Raw genomic sequence first — 22,459 nt, forward strand, 5'->3', positions numbered from 1 at the left:
AAAGATGCACAAATCTCAAGTAACGCCAGCACGGAGACACAACCCTGATTAGAGGACAGTAACGGGACATTTATGACTTTAACCAGTGCTGTTTCTGGGATATGATAAGGCCTAAATCCTGTCTGATACACATCATGAATGTTATGTAGGTGTAATTATTACTGTTTTGCTACAAGTATTTCTAGGATCTTGGAAATAAAGGGTAGGTTTGATATTGGCATATAGTTGGACAGATGGCAGGGGTCAAGGTCATTTTCTTAATCAGGGGTTTGAAAACAACTAGTGTAAAACATTTATTTAGGCTCACAGACAGAGCTTTCATTGTTTTTAGAACGGGTTCAGTAGCTACTAGTATTATCTTTTTAAAGAAACATTTAGGTAAGGGATCCGGTATGCAGGTTGAAAGTCTTGTAGACAAACTAAGTAAAATTAAATAGGTTTCTCAAAGGGGATTAAAACAGTCTGAGTGCTGATTATTAATATTATCTACACCATTATTTATCAATGGGTTTTAAATTAGCAGTCTGAATGTTCTGACTGATATTCCCAATTTTTTAATTGAAATATTTCATGAAGTCATTGCTGCTACATATTGATGGTGTGCCCTTTTCTACAGTGAATTTACTTCTAGTTGATTTTGTTAGTTTAAGTTAAATAAAAATTTTAAAAATCTATCAGCACTAAAATAACAGAAGGCTCTCCTTCCATGCTAATTGAAATACTAATAATTTAGTTTGACGTGATGTGTCCAATTTGATATATTGTGTCCAAGATGCATTTTTAACAAAATTAGATAATGGCGTGGGATAGTTTCCAATTGTCGAAGTGTGGCTATATATATTGTATATTTAATGGAAAGGTTAGAATGAGTTCAAGAGTGTGACTTCCATTTTGAGTGGGTTCTATTACATTCTGATTAACCATTACTGGGACTAAGGTGGACTAAACTCCTGTTCTCGGAGGATCTTCTAACTTATCTAAATGAATATTAAAATCTCACACAATTAATGCTTAGTCTAAAGAAAGAACTAGGTTTCAAATGAAATCTGCAAATTTAGGTCTGTAAATAACAATTAGTAAAATTGGAACTCAGTAAGTATATTTTTAATAATATATTATTAAACATCTACATATGTCAAGTTATTAAAAAGAACTTCAGATGAGTTGAATTAACATCTAGATTTTTGTGTGGTGCTTAGCTTATCATCATAAATAACTGTGAAACCTCTTCCTCTGCCTGTTGGGAATAGTTGATATTTATGACTGCAACCAGGCAGCCAAGCTTCATTTAATGTTTAATTAAATTGTTTAATTAGTTTAATTATTTTAATCCATGTTTATGTTGACCCTAAAGATGCCTTTATCCAGGGTGATTTACATTTTTACGGGGCTCACTACTGTTGCAAAACACTTCAAATGGGCTCGAATGCAACTCTGGTACAGTATATGGGGGAGCACTTATCTCTCATAGCACTTAAACTGCCAAGAAACACAAGCTTTGTTTCTAGCTTGAAATGCTTTTCCCACCTTGTGAGGTGTAATGAGGCGTCGTAAGGCTGATGATCCATTTGCAGCTTTTATTAAGAGTAAACAAACAGGCAAGGACGTAGAGCAGGCAGGAATCGTAAATGGGAAAAACAGGCAGAAGGTCAGGACAGGCAGCAAACAATCGAGAAACCAAAAACAGAACAGGAAACAAACAGGGAAATGCTCAGACTGATCGCTAAAGCAAATCGAGACTTCGCTCAAGTTCGCTTAAATAGCATGGGAAATGGGCTATAGCTGGCGGTGTAATTAGTCCTGGTGCTGTTTGTGGGAACTGAAGTCCGGAAGTGACTAGTACTCCGGAGACGCTTCTCTGTGTTGGTGCTCGGGAGGCGAGGCAGGTGCTCCAGCAGGTGCTTTCATCCATTTCATCATCTTGCATCTCTAGCATGTCCAGAAAGGAGCAGAACATGTGGACTGGGAAAAAGGAGATCCTTTAGTCTATGACCACATTAACCCCTCTAATTGCCACATCTGGCTCCAGCAGTGCTTCAGCCAGTTGACCTTCTTATGTCTCCCTCTTTGATGATGTGCTGGAATACAAAAGACACAGGTTTATTGAGTCCCTTTCTATCTGATCCGTGTACGCCCTCCTTGTCCAAGCTTCTGCTGGTCTTTGGTGGCACCTGGGTCTGGTGCACTTGGATGTGGGCACTTCCTGGTAGCTTGTGCAAGGCTTAATACCAGGGCTTAAGATCTCCTGCAGGGCTTAAGAACATGACTTGTGCGGTGGGGACTTTGTGAATGTCTTCATGGATGCACAACACTGCCAGTGTCAGTTTCCACACCGGCTCTGGGTTGTTGGTTAAAGCAGGGTAACGCTTGAGGATCTCTTAGTCAAGCACTACCTCTGGAGGAAGTGCATAGTACTGTAGGCCAGTTTGGCCTCTCCAGAGAGCTGGAGAATAAGGATGTGGACCCAGTCCTCACAAGCAGCATTACTCAGCATTACATTACAATGGTCTCTATTTAGTCTTCAACATTGTCTTCACCACACAGTTTTGGCAGGACTCACTGAGTGTCCCAGTGTGGGTTAGTGAGAGTTTCTTCACATCAACTCTAAGTAATTAGTCAATGATTTAATCATGGATGTTAACTTTGGGAGTTAATGATACACATCTCTGAGGTAGCAGATGTAAATGTACATTTAACAGGGTGACATTGCAAAGTAAATATATTATCTCTAAGACAAATTTTAAATGAGATGAGATAATACACAGGTAGCTTCAGGCTGTGTAAAATGGTGTAATTTTATATATTTGATCTAAATATTAGAATGAAATCAAGAATGTGACCATTTCCATGGTTCCAAACAAAATCAAGCTAGACCCTTTTACTAAAAGATGGTAACAAGCTGAAAAATAGGGCATCTGGGTATACTTTCAGATGAAATTTCAATTGTTAACACCTTTTCTGTGTATTGACTTTATACAGTACTGTAGCAGAAATGGATCAGAAAAGGTTGCTTCAATATCCTTCATATTTCAAAATGTTTAGAGATGAACTTATACCCCTTCCTAAATTAATGAGCAGCAGAAATTACCTCTCTGACCTCATGGCTGATTTCCTTACTTTTTGACACACACCTGATTGCTACAGAACACCAAAGTGTCAATAGCTTTTAGAGAGGTAGTCACACTTCTTAATTTATTCAAATAGGAAGGGTGTACTTATTTTTCCCTACCTAGTTTCTAAATGGTTCAGTTTTGAGGAAAATGTCATTTTAAACATTTTGCTATTTTTTTGTTATTTAGTGTATAACACATAAAAATATACAAACAATTGAATTGTGCTTTCTTTTTGCAAAGACTGTATGTGCAATTCTGCTGAAAGACTGGATTACAATTGTAGTTCCACCCCAAATAACTTGTTATGGAGATGGCATCGATTAGTTGAATTTGAAATTTGAAAACTGCAAAATTGAAATCAATTATTGAGATTTAATATGTTCTGATACTTCAGAATGCCATTTTTATATGTGTGCTTTTTCTCCCCTACTAGCTGTTGTGTTTAGGGCAAACCAAGTAAAAGTATACAATATATATAAAGAGACAAAATTGGTGCTGTTTGTTTTACTCTGAACTTTAAAACAGTTACCATATAATTAGATAATATCAGCGAGAATCAAGAGGGAGGTGTACAGGACAGTGGTGAGACCGACTATGCTGTATGGTTTAGAGACAGTGTCACTGAAGAAGAGACAGGAGTCAGAGCTAGAGGTAACCCGAGCTGAAGATGTTGAGGTTCTCTTTGGGAGTGACAAGATTGTATTAGGAATGAGTACATCAGAGGGACAGCCCATGTTGGACGTTTGGGGGACAAAGTTAGGGAGGCCAGACTAAGATGGTTTGGACATGTTCAGAGGAGGGAGAGTGAGGATATTAGTAGGAGAATGTTGGACAAGGAGCTGCCAGGCTGGAGGCAAAGAAGGCCAAAGAGAAGGTATATGGATGTAATTAATGAGGATATGAAGCTAGTGAGTGCAAGTTTTGAGGATGCAGAAGATAGGATAGGTGGAGAGAGATGATTCGCAGTGGCGACCCCTGAAGGGAAAAGCCGAAAGAAGAAGAAGATCCTTTGTATAATACAAATAACGCATTTCTTGCAAATGCAGACATTAGGTATTGAATTATTGTTTTTACTTATTTCTTTGTTCATTTCTGGACTTATTTATTTGTTTATTTATGTAAAAACACATTTATCTGAAGACCTATCAAACATATCAGGTAAAGCCAGCCTTAATGGTTCATTGTGGTGGATGGTAGAGCTAGAATACATTGCGTGATGTGTTTTTTAATGGGCCATAGCTTTATTAGCTGTTCCTGGTAGCCCTGAGAACCTCATTGTGTGTTCATGTCAGGCAAAGTATTCTGTAATAGGTGCACAAATGGAGATGTTTTAGACTACATAAGCAAATAAGTAATTACAGTCTAACCAGCTTAAACATGACAGGGAATCATAGTCAAGGACCAGGAATACAAATCATGAACCAAAACAGGCAGTCCAACAGCAAACAAATACAAAAATAAGAGATCCAAAAATGAAATTGAGAAAACAGAGAAAGGGATATGTATATAAAGCAAGATGTCAAAATACAGAATGGATTAGTACACAGATTTACTTACTGTAATTCGCAACAATAGCTACTGACTTTGAATTTGTGGTTTAAATGTCCCACAAATAGGAAGTGAAATGGTGACCTATAAAGTGAAACCGACATTGGTGAGGGCTCCCTCTGGTGGAGGGATGAATGATCCATGTACTTAGATGTAAGTCAAGTTTGACAAGCAAGTTTGTGCAAGCAGCATCTCTGTTTTTTAATTATATATATTGGTCTAATTTTGAATTGCATGCATTCCCAAAAGACCCCCAAAGACAGAATGCAAGCACTAATAACCACATCAATGTGCAAAATAAATCTGCTCTGTCCTGCAATGTGTCATCTAAAAACTATAGGTTAAAAAATTGATTTGAATGGATTTAATAAACACAGATTCTCTCCTTGAGACTTTGACTGAGTGTAACACAATGAACTCCTTGGTAGCATGTGAGGTGTCATTTCAGCCAGAAATAGAAGCTCCAAAATTTCATAGATGCTTATAAGTCTGAAGGTCTGAGGAAAGGAGAGGGCTTGTTGAAAGCTTCTGATAAGTATTCTATTAGAGTTATAATGTGGAGTGTGCTATCCAGACTTCCTTGGTGTTTTGTAATTGTAGTTAACAGTGCAAGTGTGTGGGCCATGAAATTTTGGTAATGGTGCAAGAGAATGGGCTATGAAAAATCACATGATCATCACATTTTCTCTCTAACTCTCACTCTATCTCTCTCTGTGTCTAAAGCCTAAAGAAACTGACGTTACAAAGTCAATTTACTGATTACTGAAATAAAAATGACTAAAAGATAAAGGATTTGCTGAAAATCATCAGGGACTTAAAATCCAAGAAAACCCTATCACCGACAAGTAGGATCTTTCACTGATTATAACAAGATCTATCAATGACTATAGTAGGAAATATATATGCATGTGATCTTTGTGTCATCCCACTTCTGTGTCTGTTTGGGTGGTGGTTCATGTGGGGTGGGCATATGTATGTGTGACAATGATAAATGACACCCGTGGCCAGTCACACATACATTATCATGGTGCAGGTAACACACCCTGGCAGCAAAATGACTAAAATAATAAAATAAAATGAGAATGGGTGTGGAGATTTGGAGGGGGATGTGGTGGAATGAGATTCTCTAAATGGAGAAGATAAAAAGATTAGGAAAACAGAAACAAACTTGTGATTTGGAGGGACAGTCTTGCATACAGTAGAACATCAGGGTTTCATGGAAAAGTAAAAAAGAAAACCTACAGATAAAATCTAAGTTGATTCCTAACTTCTGACATTTAAATCAAAAAGCTGCACTGTAGTTTACACCTACTGTACAGTGAGCTTTGAAATATTTGCATATGTACACCACATTCTCCTGAGACACTTCTCATTGAGAGCAAGCAAGAAAAGACAGTATGTGAAGGGGGTATGCCATTACAGATAAAGTGTATTTTGTGTTACAAAATGTAATACCCTCAGAATTGATCTATTCTGCTGTACTGCCTGGGTAAAACAGCATGACCATTAAGTGTCCTTATTTGACATATCTAACTGCATTTCTCCACATATCGCAGTACGATAGTCTCCATCTAGTGGTCAATAACTGCATTCTCCATTTTATATGTTTAAAAAGCAATATGTAGTGTAGAAATAAAAAAGTGCCCTTTCCACCATTAATGTGATATTGTAACCAACAAAACTCAAATGTCAAACAACATTTAAGGTAAAGAAAATACAATTAAATAGAGTATACATTAGCTAGCATGTTGGGATTTGCACATTTTATTCCTTCCAAACATGTTTTAAATCTATCAAATTCAACCCCATACCATGATATCACTATGCTTCATTGTGGGAATCAAGTTCTTCTGGAGATACACCACCTTGTTTTTGCTCCAAAAATATGAAGTTATGCCACATGATTTGGGGTGATTTAGGCCGGATTGTCCTGGATATTTTTATTATGAGAATGGTCCTGTCCTACCCAAAAACCTAGACATGTGGAGAATATGAGAGTTGCCACAAGCAGAGAGCAACCAGTCTCTTGGTCTTGTCTTTTAATAAATATTTTAGTAACATTCTGTTCTTGGCATTGTTACTGGGGTGCCTCATCTTTTCCACTCGGTGATAATGATCTACTTGGTGTTTGTGGGAGTTTATATTTTTTGAATCTTTTAGATGGGTGCCAATACTTTTTGGAGTAAGTATATAAATGCGGTGCCAAATATTTTAAAGTTTAGCAAATAGACAGGACGCCAATACTGGTATTCTTTGTTTGTGTTTGCAGTGGTCCGTGATTACATGAAAGGGGCTCTTGGACCCCTTAAGCCAATGTCACCATTCCTCTAGCATGGCCTTGATGGCCAGTAACTCCTGGTTCATAGTTCATAGTTGGTTTCTGTGCTGGTCAGCTTCTGTGAGAAGAATGCACAGTGGAAGAGCTTACTGGGGTTTACATGGCATTGTGAAAGGACAGCCCATATTATACAACTGGAATTCCAATGAAAATTGGCAGAAAATTCAGCCTATTAATTGAATACCAAATAATTTGATAGATAATGCCATAGATAATATTTCTGAATTTGATCAGTACTTAGACTGTACTTAGACTGTTTTTTTTTTGTTTGTTTGTTTGTTTGTTTGTATTTTTAAATATCAGCCTTTTAGTACCTCAAGTACAAAAAGGCTACAGTGGGGGCAGAGCTTTTTCTTACAAATGCCCACAGTTATGAAACAGCCTTCCTGAACATACATCCTGAAGAGCAGAGATGTCTCCTGCTGGCCAGGTTATCACCTGTTGCCGAACCACATTTCAAGCATTTGATGAGCAGTTTGTATGCTAGAATGAGCATAACAGAGATGTGATTGTGTAGCCAAGGTGGGGGTGGGGCTCCACATGGTACACACTAGGGATGTTTGTGTAAACAAGATCCAGCACATTTATAGAGTGCCTTCTTAGCATTTTAGCCCTGGGAGGAATGCACACAGTGGTGTATTTCCATGGTAAATAAAAAGGTCTGTATCTAAGGGTGACAAACTCTACTTCATTGAACAGTAGTTAGAAAGCACTGAGTGCTTGCACCATTCCATGTTGATCTTGACACACAAGCAGCCACAGTCTTACCACAAGGGTTGCATTTCTGTTGGCAGGAAACATGGTGAGCACTAGCCGAATGCTGGGAAGATACCTTTGTCACATATAGAAAATAACCGAACAATGACTTATGATTGGGGTTGAACCCCTGACTGCCCAGGCAACAACTCAGAAAATTTCAGACACCAGTGGAAGTGTCTGTGGCCAAAAAAGTAGTAGTTCTGGCTAGATATTTGCACAAGAATTTGTAGGAAAAAGTGTTGGTTGGTCTATTCCAAAGCTTGGAGTCCAGGTTGGAGTTACTGTATAAAAGAACCATAAGAAAAAAAATCCTTATATGTAATTCTTAAATTACTTATTTTATTTGACTTAAATTAGAATGGATTGCAATCAGCAGCTGCTGAATTTAAACCCTATTGTGTAAAACTGATTTTTTTTCCAGATTGTTCAATTCAAGTTGATTTGTATAGCGCTTTTTACAATAGACATTGTCTCAATGCAGCTTTACAGAATATAAACATAGAACAGAAGGTAGACATAAGGAATAATATAAAGAATTAATATAATAAAAAATTCAAGACTATTATTAGATATATATAGTTCACGATGTGTATGTATTTATTCCCAATGAGCAAGTCTGAGGTGACTCAGGCAGCAGTGGCAAGGAAAAACTCCCTTGAATTGGTAAAGGAACAAACCTTGAGAGGAACCAGACTCAAAGGGGAACCAATCCTCATATGGGTGACACTGGAGGGTGTGATTGTAAATATACAGTCAAACAAATGTTGTATTGGTGTAAGGACCACATGGAGTTCAGATCTCCTCTTTAGTATCACAGGGTCCAACTGGAGCTGGTAGATCTCTAGATGTCTCAGGATTCTCACAGTCAGAAGTCCAAAATTTTCATCGCACGGAAGACGATCGGAGCTGGTACAATGTCTGGATGCCTCGGGATGGGTAGAAAGAGAGAAGCAGTGGGGAGGGATTAACATATCTGCTGTTCATAAAAAAAATGTGCAAGTCTGATTTAATAGTGCACAATATTATGGGATGTATTATGTGTATGCCTGACTAAAGAGGTGAGTTTTTAATCTACATTTGAACTGGGAAAGTGTGGCTGAGCTCTGAACACAATCAGGAAGTCTATTCCAGAGTTTGGGAGCTAAATAAGAAAATGCTCTACCACCTTTAGTGGACTATTCTGGGAACTACCAGAAGTCATGAGTTTTGTGATCTCAGAGAGCACGAAGGACTGTAACATGTTAGAAGACTAGTTAGATACATGGGAGCTAAACCATTAAGAGCCTTGTATGTAAGTAGCAGCAGTTTGTAATCAAATCTAAACTTAACAGGTAGCCAGTGTAGAATGATAAAATTGGGGTTATATGGTCATACTTTCTTGTCCTAGTGAGAACTCTAGCAGTTGCATTTTGGACTAACTGTAGCCTATTTATTAAAGATAAAGGACAACCACCTAGTAACGCATTACAATAGTCCAGTCTAGAGGTCATGAAAGCATGAACTAGCTTCTCAGCATCATATACAGACAGGATGTTTCTCAGCTTGGCAATATTCCTAAGGTGGAAGAAGGCTGTTTTTGTAGTATTGGTAATATGATTTTCAAAAGACAAGTTGCTGTCTAATATAACACCCAGGTCTTTCACTATCAAGCTACTAGTAACAGTACATCCCTCTAAATGGAAGTTAAATTGTGAGAGTTTCTGTGTACTGGTTTTTGGACCTATAAGCAGTATTTCTGTCTTATCAGAGTTTAAAAGCAGAAAATTGAGCTCATCCAGTCTTTTATCTCTCTAAGGCATTAAGTTAACTTGGACACTTTAGCTATTTCATCTGGTTTTGATGAGATATATAACTGTGTGTCGTCAGCATAACAGTGGAAACAAATCATGTATATCGAGAAAAGCAGAGGTCCTAGAACTGATCTTTGAGGGACCCCTAAATTACTGGCAATAAACTGGAGGATTCACCATTTAATTCTACAAAATGGTATCGATCAGACAGGTAGGATCTAAACCAACTTAAAGCCTGTCCATGAATACCTGTGTAATTTTGTAAGCGATCTAGGAGAATGTTGTGATCTATAGTGTCGAATGCAGCACTAAGGTCAAGTAGAACTAATAGGGACATACAGTCTTTGTCCGAAGCTAAGAACAAGTCGTTTGTGACTTTCAAAAGTGCAGTTTCTGTGCTAGTTGCAGTTGCTAGTAGCAGTTGAACAGACACAACCTTTTCTAGTATTTTAGACATACAGTAAACAGAAGGTGTGAAATACGTCTGTAATTTGATAGTTCATTTGGATCTAAATTAGGTTTTTTGATGAGTGGCCTAATAACTGGCAACTTGAAGGATTTAGGGATGTAACCTAAAGATAACGAGGAGTTAATAATATAAAGAAGAGGCTCACCAGCTTTATGTAACACTTCTTTCAGTAATTTAGTTGGAATGGGGTCTAGTGAACAAGTTGTTGATTTAGCTGTAGTAATAAGTTTATCGAATGCTTCCTGTCCTGTACTAGTAAAGCACTATAGTTGTGTGTCTAGAGCCTTAGGTGAGGCTGGGTCACTCTCATATGTTGAGCATCACCTATTTTATTCCTGATACTTTCGATTTTATCAGTGAAGAATCTCATAAAATCCTTACTACTGAACTGTGATGGAATAGTGTGTTCAGATTTCTGTTTTTTTGTTAATCCTGACACTGTGCTAAATAAAAACCTAGGATTGTTCTGATTATTTTCTATGAATTTGCTCAGGTGCTCAGCCCTGGCAGCTTTTAGAGCCTGTCTATAGCTGGACATTCTTTCCTTATACGCAATTCTAAAAACCTCTAATTTAGTTTTTCTCCACTTTCGCTCGAGGTTACCGGTCTCTCTCTTGAGGGTGTGAGTATAACTATTATACCACGGTGCAGGCGTTTTATCTCTAACCTTCTGTAATCGGATTGGGGCAACAGTGTCTAATGTGCGAGTGAATATAGCATCTAGATTGTTTGTGTTTAAGGGTACAGTATGAACTCCAGACAGGTAAGGCAGGTTATTTGTGAATCTGTCTTTAGTGGTCAGAATAATAGTTCTACCGAGTCAATAACGTGGCGAGACACAGTTAGTCTGTTCTACAGGTAGTGTGTACATTATGAGGTAATGGTCTGTGATGTCATCACTTTGAGGTATGATATCTATATCAGTGACATCTATTCTGTGTGATATTATTAAATCAAGTGTATGATTTAGACGATGAGTTGCTCTAGTGATGTTTTGTTTAAGCCCAAATGAGTTTAGTAAGTCCATAAATGTGAGTCCTAAAACATTGTTTGTGTCGTCAACATGAATGTTAAAATCTCCTACAATTAACGCTTTATCAAAGTTATCCAATATTGACAATCAAACAATGTTGACAGTCCCAGTAGGCTAAATGCAAAATCATCCATAATAGATCTAATCTTAATAAATGTTCTCCACAAGCACTCAACTGCTTCTATATTTTTGAATGACAACACTGACAACTGTGAAACACAAAAATTCTTCGATCTTACCCATGCATAGTAACCAAGCATGATATTTAAAAAATTTCAGAACTAGGGTTTTTTTCATGATTTGTGTAATTTTAAGTTAAAAGGTACAGAGGACTAGGTGTAGAAAATTGCATGGCCCACTCCTGTCTTAGCCAATTTGAATGCAACCTGACATGGTGAAAAGCCAGGAAAACAGGTTTAAATTCAGATTGGATTGATTTCAGGTGACTGTGGAACACGTGCATGGTTGCAATCAGAAAAACTAAAGCTAAGCCTTTTCTTATACAAACATAAAACAATTTAAACAATACATCAAAAAATTTGGAAAACTACAAATTCATTAAATGAAATACAGTTACTAATAAAGTAGAAATAGTTGGTTGTTTTAATATTAGATTGTTCTAGCTTTCGGTTTGATTTACTTAATGGTGCTTATGTGAACCCCAAAGTGTTCGGTCAGATGCTTTTGTGTTTAATTAATCTTTGAATTTTTCACAGATGCAACCTCTAATGTGTGCAGAGCACTCAAACTTTAAAAACTCAAACAATTGAAAGGTGGTCAGTAAACCAGCAAGGGTGAATGCTGGGAAGCCTGGCCAAGAGAAGAAGTAAACTGGAATGTATCACTTAAATAAATAAATAAAAATTCTATTATGTACATCTCATACTGTACATGTTTTTATACAGTTAAGCTGACTGATTTGTAATTGTTGTCTGGATCTAGTTTGATAACGTGAAGACTGCAGCTCACTATCTAAAGAACATTTTCAGGTTTCTTATGTACTAACAAACAAAGGAAAAGGTGCACTGCATGGTAGAAAGCAATAAAATATGCAGTACATGAGATTCAATCATGTGGCTTTTCCCTCATTTTGTAGTGTTACAAGCTATACTGTACCTGAGTGTGACTAAGGTAAAACAAAATTCATTAGTGAAGCAACCACTCTATGATTGTCTTTCTGTAAGATTAAAATTTATATTAATTTTCTAAGAAATATAAGAGAGATAAAAACAATTCGAAGTGCTCCTGATGTCATATTTTTCCTACCCTGTCGGATGTTATACGCCCACTTCCGGGCGGCAGCCATCTTGGCTGTGGCACTTCCGGGTTACACTATTTTATAAACCACCTCACTATATAAGCACGCGGTCTGCAAACACTCCTTGCCAGATTGTCTCATCGCGTTACCGATGGTGTATGCCTTTCCGGCCTGTAAGTTTCACTTTCATTTCTCGTGTTGGATTTCAGCCGGGTGTGTGTCAAACCATTTTTGTTTTTCCTTCTGTGGACTTAAGGGCCTTGTTGGATTATTCATTTGTTTTCTTCAAGAATTTTTCCTGGACTCACTCTTCTTGATTTTGTTTGTGGATTCTTCTCTTAGTCTCTTGTTGGAACATTTTGCTTGGCCTGTTTTTTCTGCGACTATTTATTTCTGTGTTGGATTATTCCCTGACATTATATACATTCCCTTATTAAATCTATTTTTTGTGGAAGTCGTATGTGTTCTGCATTTTTGGGTCCATACCCCCCCTGCACCCTGACAGTACAATCTGGCCAACCATGGACTCAGCAGAAGCACCAGACTTTCCCACTATTCTCTCAAACCTATCACAATCTTCTGCAGCCCATGAGAAGCAGTTACAGGATCTCACCAAAGCCACTCATGAACTCATATGACGTGTTGGCTCTCTCTCCAGTCCTGCTGCCTCAGCCCCCACACCGCCCGAAACTCCTCCAGTCATGCCCCCGGTCCGAGAGCCACATCTGCTACCTCCTGAACGCTTCAATGGTGAACCAGGATTGTGCCGAGCCTTCCTCATGCAATGTGCGGTCGTCTTTGAGCTCCAACCCTCCTCTTTTCCCTCAGAGCGCTCCAGAGTGGCCTACATTATCTCCCTCCTGTCTGGCAAGGCAAAGTTTGGGCCACTGCAGAATGGGAACGGCAGTCACCCATCTGCTCCTCAGTTGAAGCTCTCTCCTCTGAATTACGAAGGGTTTTTGACACCACGCTCCTGCAGCAAGATGCGGCCCGGACACTGTTCGAGACTGCACAGGGAAGCTGTTCGGTGGCAGAGTATGCAGTCGGGTTCCGCACAGCCGCGGCTGATAGTGGATGGAATCCCACGGCCCTCTATGACTCCTTCTATCGGGGACTCTCTCCTGAGCTTAAGGACGAACTCGCTGGCCAGGAGCTACCCCATGGATTGGATGATCTCATTTCTCTAGTCACTCGAGTCGACCGAAGGATCCAGGAGCGAAGGGGTGAGAGAACTCCTCAGCATGTCTGGAGAACTACCCCTCGCCCCAGCTTTTCTCCTCTGCCAAATTCCCCACAACCCTCATCCTCTGCCATACCCATGGAAATTGGTCGGTGGCACATTCCAGCCAGTGAGAAGGAGAGGCGCATGGTCAACGGACTATGCCTATACTGTGGACAGGCTGGGCATATGGTCTTCTCTTGCCCAGCAAAAGGTCGGGCTCGCCATTGAGCAAGGGGGCAGTGGTGAGCCAACAGCATTCAGTCCCCTCTAAGCCTCAGTTCAGTGCCACCTGTTTACCATGACTTCAAGAGGGTTTTCAGTAAAGCACAGGCCTCCCCCCACCCCCACCCCCCGACCATTCGATTGCGCCATTGATCTCCTCATCGTGGTCGTCTATTCAGCCTCACAGGGCCAGAAAGGGAGGCCATGACTACATACATTCAGGAATCACCTGCTGCTGGTCTTATTCGTCCGTCCTCCTCCCCGGCTGGAGCCGGGTTCTTCTTTGTCGGTAAGAAGGATGGTTCACTGCGACCCTGCATTGACTATCGGGCGCTTAATGCCATAACAATTAAGAACCAATACCCACTGCCTCTTAAGTCTTCTGCTTTTGAACTGCTCCAGGGGGCCACTATCTTTTCCAAACTCGATCTCCGGAACGCCTATCATCTGGTGCGCATCAAGGAGGGTGATGAGTGGAAGACTGCTTTTAACACTCCCACTGGTCACTATGAATATCTTGTCATGCCATTCGGCCTCACTAATGCGCCGGCGGTGTTTCAGGCGCTGGTAAACGACGTGCTATGGGAGATGCTTAACCAGAACGTCTTTGTCTATCTCGACGATATACTCATCTTTTCCCGTTCCCTGGAGGAACATCAAGTGCATGTCCGGACCATGTTGCAACGCTTGCTGGAGAATCATTTGTTTGTAAAGGCTGAGAAATGCGAATTTCATGTCAAACAGACCACCTTCCTGGGGTTTGTTCTCTCAGTAGGCAGCATCCAGATGGATCCAGTTCATATTACGGCAGTCAAGGATTGCCAACGCCCTAGGTCATGCAAGGAGCTTCAAAGATTCTTAGGATTTGGCAACTTTTATCGGCGATTTATACGGGGCTTCAGTGCGGTTGCCGCCCCCCTCCATCGGCTCACCTCCACTCTTCAGACCTTCACCTGGAACTCGGAGGCCGAGCTGGCCTTTAATAGGCTCAAGGAGCTCTTCACCTCTGCCCCCATATTGACTCTACCTGATCCAGCCCTCCAGTTTATCGTTGAAGTCGATGCATCTAATCAGGGAGTAGGAGCCGTTCTCTCTCAGAGGTCATCCAAGGACAATCGGGTCCACCCCTGTGCCTTCTTCTCTCGCCGTCTCACCCCAGCAGAACGGAACTATGCCATTGGGGACCGGGAGCTTCTGGCTGTTAAACTCGCCCTTGAGGAGTGGCGTCACTGGTTGGAGGGGGCGAATCAACCTTTCATTGTTTGGACCGACCACCGCAACTTGGAATATCTCAGAACGGCCAAACGTCTGAACGCACGGCAAGCTCGCTGGGGTCTCTTCTTTGGCCGGTTTAACTTTACCCTATCTTATCGTCCAGGATCCAAGAACGGTTAACCTGATGCCCTGTCACGCTTATACTCCCCAGAAGAGGAGGATTGTAGCACCAAAAGTGTCCTTCCCACTTCAGTGACCGTCCGGATTCTTCAACTGGATATCGAGAGGAAGGTCCGTCAGGCCACCTCTGGGCAAGCCACTCCCAGCAATTGTCCTGCAAACAGACTTTTTGTCCCCAATAGTCTACGCTCCCAGGTTCTCCAGGGGTGTCATTGCTCGCCTTTGTTCTGTCACCCCGGTGTGTCCCGCACCTTGGCAACCGTTCAACAGCGGTTCTGGTGGCCCACCCTCCGCCGGGACGTTCGCCAGTTTGTGGGGGCATGTACCACCTGTGCTCAACATAAGAGCTCTCATACTCCACCTGCTGGGTTCCTTCGTCCTCTTCCTGTCCCTCGTCGACCGTGGTTTCACATTGCCGTGGATTTTATTACTGGATTACCTCCCTCGGCTGGCCAGACCACCATCCTCTCTGTCATGGATCGGTTCTCGAAGATGGTGCAGTTTGTATCATTACCCAAGCTCCCTTCTGCCAAGGAGACTGCTCTGCTCCTCCTCCAGCACGTCTTTCGACTGCATGGCTTGCCTAGGGACATTGTTTCTGATCGAGGACCTCAGTTCACATCAGGATTCTGGCGAGAGTTCTGTCGACTACTGGGGGCCTCAGTCAGCCTGTCATCTGGATTCCACCCCAGACCAATGGTCAGGTTGAGCGTTGTAATCAAGATTTGGAGGCAGGTCTTCGCATCTTATGTGCTGAGCAACCTGAGTCCTGGTCCACCAAGTTGGTATGGGTGGAGTACGCCCACAACTCCTTGCCCTCCTCAGCCACAGGCATGTCTCCGTTCCAAGCTGCTTATGGATACCAACCACCTCTTTTTTCATCCCAAGAATTCGAGGCTTCTGTCCCCTCTGCTCTCGCCCTAGCCAAACGTTGCCGTCACACCTGGAGAAGAGCTCGTGAGGTGCTTCTTAAGTCCTCACAGAACTATGCCCGGTGGGCTAACAGCAACCGGCATCTTGCACCTAAGTACCGTGGCTATGCACCAAGGACCTTCCTATCAAGGGGTCTTGTTGCAAGCTCACTCCTCGCTTTGTCGGACCATTCCCCATCGCCAAGATACTCAACCCAGTGGCCGTACGTCTCAAGCTTCCTAGCAGCTTACGTATACATCCCACTTTCCATGTGTCTCGCCTCAAGCCCGTTCAGGCCTGCTCTTTGGTTCCCTCCTCCAGACCCCCTCCACCCACCCGGTTCATTGATGGGGGGCCCTGCATTCACTGTCCGGCGCCTCCTACGCTCCAGGCATCGTGGGAGGGGTATACAGTACCTGGTCGATTGGGAAGGCTATGGCCTTGAGGAGCGTTCTTGGGTACCGGCTCGTCACATCCTTGATCCTGACCTCATCGCCGAGTTCCACAGATTGCATCCCGACCAGCCTAGTCGGTCGTCGTGAGACGCCCATAGGAGGGAGGGTACTGTCATATTTTTCCTACCCTGTCGGATGTTATACGCCCACTTCCGGGCGGCAGCCATCTTGGCTGTGGCACTTCCGGGTTACACTATTTTATAATCCACCTCACTATATAAGCACGCGGTCTGCAAACACTCCTTGCCAGATTGTCTCATCGCGTTACCGATCGTGTATGCCTTTCCGGCCTGTAAGTTTCACTTTCATTTCCCGTGTTGGATTTCAGACGGGTGTGTGTCAAACCGTGGATTTTCCCTTTTGTTATTTTTTGGATTACTCAATTTTGCCTTTGTCGGCCAGTGACCTTTTTTGTATTTTTGCTTATTTCGTTTGTGGATCAGTCCTATTTTTCTGACATTTTGGTGGGATTTATTTTTTTGTTTTTCTTTCTGTGGACTTAAGGGCCTTGTTGGATTATTCATTTGTTTTCTTCAAGAATTTTTCCTGGACTCGCTCTTCTTGATTTTGTTTGTGGATTCTTCTCTTAGTCTCTTGTTGGAACATTTTGCTTGGCCTGTTTTTTCTGCGACTATTTATTTCTGTGTTGGATTATTCCCTGACATTATATACATTCCCTTATTAAATCTATTTTTTGTGGAAGTCGTATGTGTTCTGCATTTTTGGGTCCATACCCCCCTGCACTCTGACACCTGAGTACAAAAGTGAAAATAATAGAAACTGCATTTACTCTTGACACCAGCAGGCACAGCAAACCAGACCACAGTATGCAAATCTTGAGAAGCCAATCCAAGCAGAACTTGTAAAAGCTTGCCAAAATCAAGTAAGTGGTCATGTGACTAAATTCACAGTGAGATGTTTTATAACAAGGTAACAGTATACAAATGAAAAACTCCATATCAATCTCTTAGTGCTTAACACTTCAGCAAAATTAAGACTGGCAAGAGTTGACTAATTAGAAATTGTAAGTACATCAATTTAAATGGTTCTTATTTCATTCAAGATAACTTCCTGTTAGGCATTTATTCATATGTGTAATAGGATTGCAATACTTAAACTGAAAACTGGAAAATGAATATGTTTGTGCTTTTAAAATGTCTGGAAATCCCAAATCCACATTAATATAAGAATATTAATGTTTGTAACTCTATATTCTTGAGCTGCAGGGAAGCAAATGTTGCATATTTTAATATATTTATTGTGAACTAATTTGTATGCAAATCCTTATTAGAGAAAATGGATTATGAAGATTTATTGACATTGGATCCTTTTTCAGCACGTTATGTAAGTATTTTCATTATACATACAGTTTTTTATTTTGGATTTTATGTTATATGATGATTAGTAGCATTACATGTACTGTGATTGGAATCAACCAAGCAAACAAATAGTACTGAATCTGCATTGAATATCCATATCTGTTATTGACTTTGTTTCAAATGGTTAGTATTCTTGTTTTCTTGTGAATACACATAGGGTTGTGTAACTATATATCTTATTATATAACAGTTTCTAATAGGCATCAAATTGCAATATTGTAATTACCATGAAAACATAGCTTTTTCCAATGTCAACCATATCTATATCTAAGTTTAACACCTGTGTCAGTGCATGGAGTCACTCTATTTTTGATGTGTATGACTCACTTCTAGGTCGTTTCAATAGGAGGATGTGGTGCTCTAGTGTGGTTTTGCTGCTAGAGACACAGAACACCTGCACATGTGCTGAGAGACTAATCATGTTTTGGAAAGTTAATCTTTAGAGCTGCCTAGGTTGATGCAAAACATATTTTAGGGAGTCTCTTATTCTAAAGCAGTGCAGGGCAGCTGTTACACACAAAACCAAAAAAGACAGGAAATAAGTTTGCAGAACAAACGGTATCATGTCAAACTTTAAATACATGAGAGAGGAGAAAAAACAGCACTACAGAAGTTCCTGGTATCCAAATTACTGGATTTTCTAGATCAGTCTACAGCAGTATACCAAATGCTACTCATTACCATTATTAAAATTTAAATAATACTAAGACATAATACTTCTCCTCTTACACTTTTTTCCAGCTAGCGTTATATATAAAATGGTATAAAGAGTGTGGTTTTGCAGTAATATGTCACCTATTTATTTGCAGGAGACTAATGTTACAACAGACAATGAAGGAGACTATTTGCCACCTGATAGTGGCATTTGTGAAAAAAGTTGGGTGAGAGAGTTTCGTGGCTCATATGAACCCCCTCTTTACTGGATCATCTTTGCAGTGGGAGCTGTAGGCAATTTACTTGTTGTATGGATCTACACTACTGTAAGAAACCGACTTAAAACAATGACAGATGTCTACTTGCTAAACCTGGCAATAGCTGATCTGCTCTTCCTGGGCACACTCCCATTTTGGGCCACAGACGCTGCCCAGGGATGGGTGTTTAGTGTCAGTGTCTGCAAGGGAGTCTATGCTGTCTACAAGATCAATTTCTTTGCTAGCATGCTACTACTTACTTGCATTAGTGTAGACCGCTACATAGCGATTGTCCGTGTAACACAGGCCCACAACTTTAAAAACAAGAGAATGTTCTGCAGTAAGTTGGCCTGCCTGTTTGTGTGGCTGCTCTCCTGTCTTTTGTCTCTCCCTGAGTTTCTTTTTGCTAAGGTGAGAACAAGCCAGCAAGATAAAGCCTTTTGCAGTCTGGTTTATCCCTCTGAAAACAAAAACCTTACCAAAGTTTTGGTGTTGTGCCTGCAGATCACAGTAGGCTTCTGTGTACCTCTATTTGTAATGGTTGCATGCTATTCTGTGATCATCCGCTCCCTGATACAGGCTCGCAACTTTGAGAAGCACAAAGCACTAAGGGTCATCTTGGCTGTGGTGGGAGCCTTTGTCCTCTCTCAGTTGCCGTACAATGGCCATTTGGTTGTAGAGGCAACACAAGCATATAACATGACCATGACAGTGTGTGATGATGTAAAGACCTTTGAGGTGGCTGGGCAGGTTGTGAAAAGTCTAGCTTACACACACTGTTGCCTGAACCCTATCCTGTATGCTTTCATTGGGGTGCGTATTCGTAAGGATCTACTCCATCTGTGCCAGTGCCTGACCTCAGGACTTGGTGGCATTAACAAAGTGTCAGTTCCCAAGAGACCATCTGTTATGTCTGACACAGAAATCACACCAGCACTGTCTTTGTAGAAAATTTTTAACCAATTGCCTTGTCCAGTTACTTTCACTTAAAAGCATATGTATCACACACCAGTTGATAATTGTTAATAGTGACTTCTTTGTCTCTCTACTCAAATATCAACTGGAATTTTGAACCCATATGGACAGTGACTACAAGCATATAAGATGACAAATATACAATCTTCAAATTCTCCAAGAGAAATTCTGCAAGAAAGGACCTTCTGAAATACAAACCTTGACTATGTTCAATGCTTAATTAATACTACTCAACACACTATTGTTCTTGTTCAGTGTCCGTTGATATTGAGTTTCTGAAATTAACAAATGGTTCTAGCATGATCATGGTTTATTTTGTGTTTGTATTTTGTGTTGTTGTTTTTTTTATTTTGTGGTTTAAGTCATGTTTTCTTAGTAATTATAAGCATGCTGCCTAGATTTGTTTTTGTTTTGTTTTTTCCAGTGAAAGCTCCAGTAAGCTTTTTTTCCTCGTCTTTTGGTTTATCCTTATTTGTCTAAAATGTTTATAGAATTATAGAACTTTCAAATAAAGCATATTTCAAGAAGTCTGTGAATTTATATGATGAGTAATGAATTATATGTAGACTATATTAATGCCACTTTTCAAATAGTCAAAAAAATTTTCAAAATCTACTAATCATAGATTAATGCAAAGTAATACCACATTACCTGTCTATTCTCTTTTATTCAATGCCCAGCTATTCATAGAAAATGCACTCAGATTTCATCTCTGATAAGATTAAGCCATATGGTGTATTAAACTCTAGTAATGTATTTTTCTCTTTTTTTGTGATGAGAGAGAAGTGTCAGCAAATAACTCTTGTCAATGATGAAGCTGTTTCCTGATTTGAAAACAAAAAATTTTATTTTTTTTGTTTTAATAATTGAAATATTGAAAATAGAGTTTTAATTTGGCACTGCAATTCTATAGTCAGTGTTATGTTTGTTTTCTGTCTGTTGTGTTAAATAAAGGTATAAACAGTGCAATGTTTTTGAGGTTTGTATGCTTCTGTACCTGATTCCTACAGGTAAGACTACAGTTTTGTTCTCTCTCTCTCTCCCGTTATCTTTCATCTCTCACTACAGGAAGCTGTCAATCAAGCTGTTCCCTTTGCTCTACAGAGCATGCTGATTTTTTCGTTGGTGCTCTGGTTCTCTATAGTATATAAAGGAAAGTGAAACACGTGCATAGAATTACTTAAAGAATCTGAGAACTCTGTCCTCATCTGCACTCAATCCAACGAAATACATTTTGAAAAGAGACTGTTGTTTTGTCACTAAGATCCATGAACATACGAAGCACACACCACATCTTATATTAATAAACTATATATAATATTGCCAAAGGATTCAACCACATGTTCTGAAAAGTTGGGCTTAACCGTGCTTTGTCATGCAGGTAACCCACTGATTGGCTATTGTGTAGCCTCTTTTTTTGATTGGCTGATAAGTGTCAGGCTCAACTAAGAACTCCAGGGGAGAAGTGCTTGATTCCTGCCCGGTTCCATAGAGTCAGCGGTGAGGACAGATACATTTTGGGTGCTGTGACATATTAAATATATGATAAATAGTAAGTTTTTCTGAGTGAGAAATACAATGTGTGGCGGGAGAGCATGACAAAAGACCCAAATGCGTGACTGTCACTCTCAATGCGTGACACTTGACAGCCCTGCTGTCAGGACTTCTGCTTGGACATTCTCTACCGGAACATTAGGGGGCGTAACGGCAGTGTTTTCTGTCACATGTCTTGTCTCACTCACCTTGTTATTGGTTTAATTTGTATGTGTATTTATTTATTGAGCAGAGATATAAAATAAATACACAAAACAGAAACCAAAACACTGAAGCAAACCGCAACTCAGAGGAAATAAATAAATACACACATTTATGTGACTAGTGTTTAGTTCTGTGTTATTTTATTTAGCACACTAGAGCTGGAGGAACATTGTTACATTTCACTGTGTACCAGTGTATTAGTTATATATGGTTAAAATGACAATAAAAACTTCTTGACTGCCAAACAATAATGTATTATTACGTTATACTATGCAGTTTCCAAATTCATTCACATTCAAATTCATTCATAACATGAATTCTTTACTGCAGAAGCAGTCAAATGTTCAATGAAAGAACTGACTGGAGCAACAGCAGTATAAGATCACCTCCATGATGTCCATGAAGTGACTATATCTTCTGCAATTGTATGTAATCCTGCATATTGGTCTGGATGTCATGGACTGGATGTGCTTATTAGCTTTGCTTTTGTTTTTCATGTATCAGAATTTTACATGCCTTACCGTGATCCCTGCTCTCCCCATGCGCCTCACAGTGTTCCTCACTGCCCCCTGTGAATCTACCGTTTTTCCCCCATTCCTTGTTTTCTTTTAGTTAATAAATTGTGTCTGTTAGCTATACCTGTATTTGGGTCTCATTTTATCTGTGAAGTCATCACTTTTTCTGACTTCTAAAAACATAAATCAAAATATAAATCAGCATCTTGTCACCTTTTGCCACAGATATTTGAAGTATATCATCTTCATAAAAATTAAATGTCATGTTTTCTGATAGGATTGTCAAAAGGTACAGTAACATGTAAAGAAAGAAAAGCAATGGTCTAGTATTGTATTCTCATGGAACTTCATATGTACTGTATATGGACATAGCATGGTAATCTTGAGTCAAATTACCATAATAATGA

The 22,459-nt window shown here is 40.1% G+C and overlaps 1 protein-coding gene across 3 annotated transcripts; it reads left to right on the forward strand.

Moving 5' to 3' along the window:
• Positions 1–12,430: 12,430 nt before the first annotated feature.
• LOC113662395 (C-C chemokine receptor type 9-like) lies at positions 12,431–20,306 on the forward strand. 3 transcript variants are annotated; one of them, XM_047808914.1, is made up of 4 exons: positions 12,431–12,481; positions 17,317–17,397; positions 17,808–17,858; positions 18,703–20,306. In XM_047808914.1, exons 1-4 carry the CDS (start codon positions 12,467–12,469, stop codon positions 19,750–19,752), a joined length of 1,197 nt encoding a protein of 398 aa, XP_047664870.1. In that variant the 5' UTR covers positions 12,431–12,466; the 3' UTR covers positions 19,753–20,306. The 3 variants fall into 3 exon arrangements, with proteins under 3 accessions (XP_047664870.1, XP_047664869.1, XP_027032990.1); XM_047808913.1 differs by lacking the exon at positions 12,431–12,481 and adding an exon at positions 16,495–16,806; XM_027177189.2 differs by lacking the exons at positions 12,431–12,481; positions 17,317–17,397 and adding an exon at positions 17,408–17,538 and having other exon boundaries at positions 17,806–17,858.
• The last annotated feature ends 2,153 nt before the right edge of the window (positions 20,307–22,459 follow it).

The sequence above is a fragment of the Tachysurus fulvidraco genome, chromosome 25 (genome assembly GCF_022655615.1).
Source record: "Tachysurus fulvidraco isolate hzauxx_2018 chromosome 25, HZAU_PFXX_2.0, whole genome shotgun sequence".
NCBI classification, from domain to species: Eukaryota; Metazoa; Chordata; class Actinopteri; order Siluriformes; family Bagridae; genus Tachysurus; species Tachysurus fulvidraco.

Excerpts from the sequence above, each read along its gene's own strand:
- LOC113662395 (XM_047808913.1), top strand. The coding sequence starts at position 16,495 with ATGGCCTTGAGGAGCGTTCTTGGGTACCGGCTCGTCACATCCTTGATC. Across the intron at positions 16,807-17,316 it reads CGTGTATGCCTTTCCGGCCT|CAGGCACAGCAAACCAGACC; the intron begins GTAAGTTTCACT and ends TCTTGACACCAG. Across the intron at positions 17,398-17,807 it reads TAAAAGCTTGCCAAAATCAA|AAAATGGATTATGAAGATTT; the intron begins GTAAGTGGTCAT and ends TCCTTATTAGAG.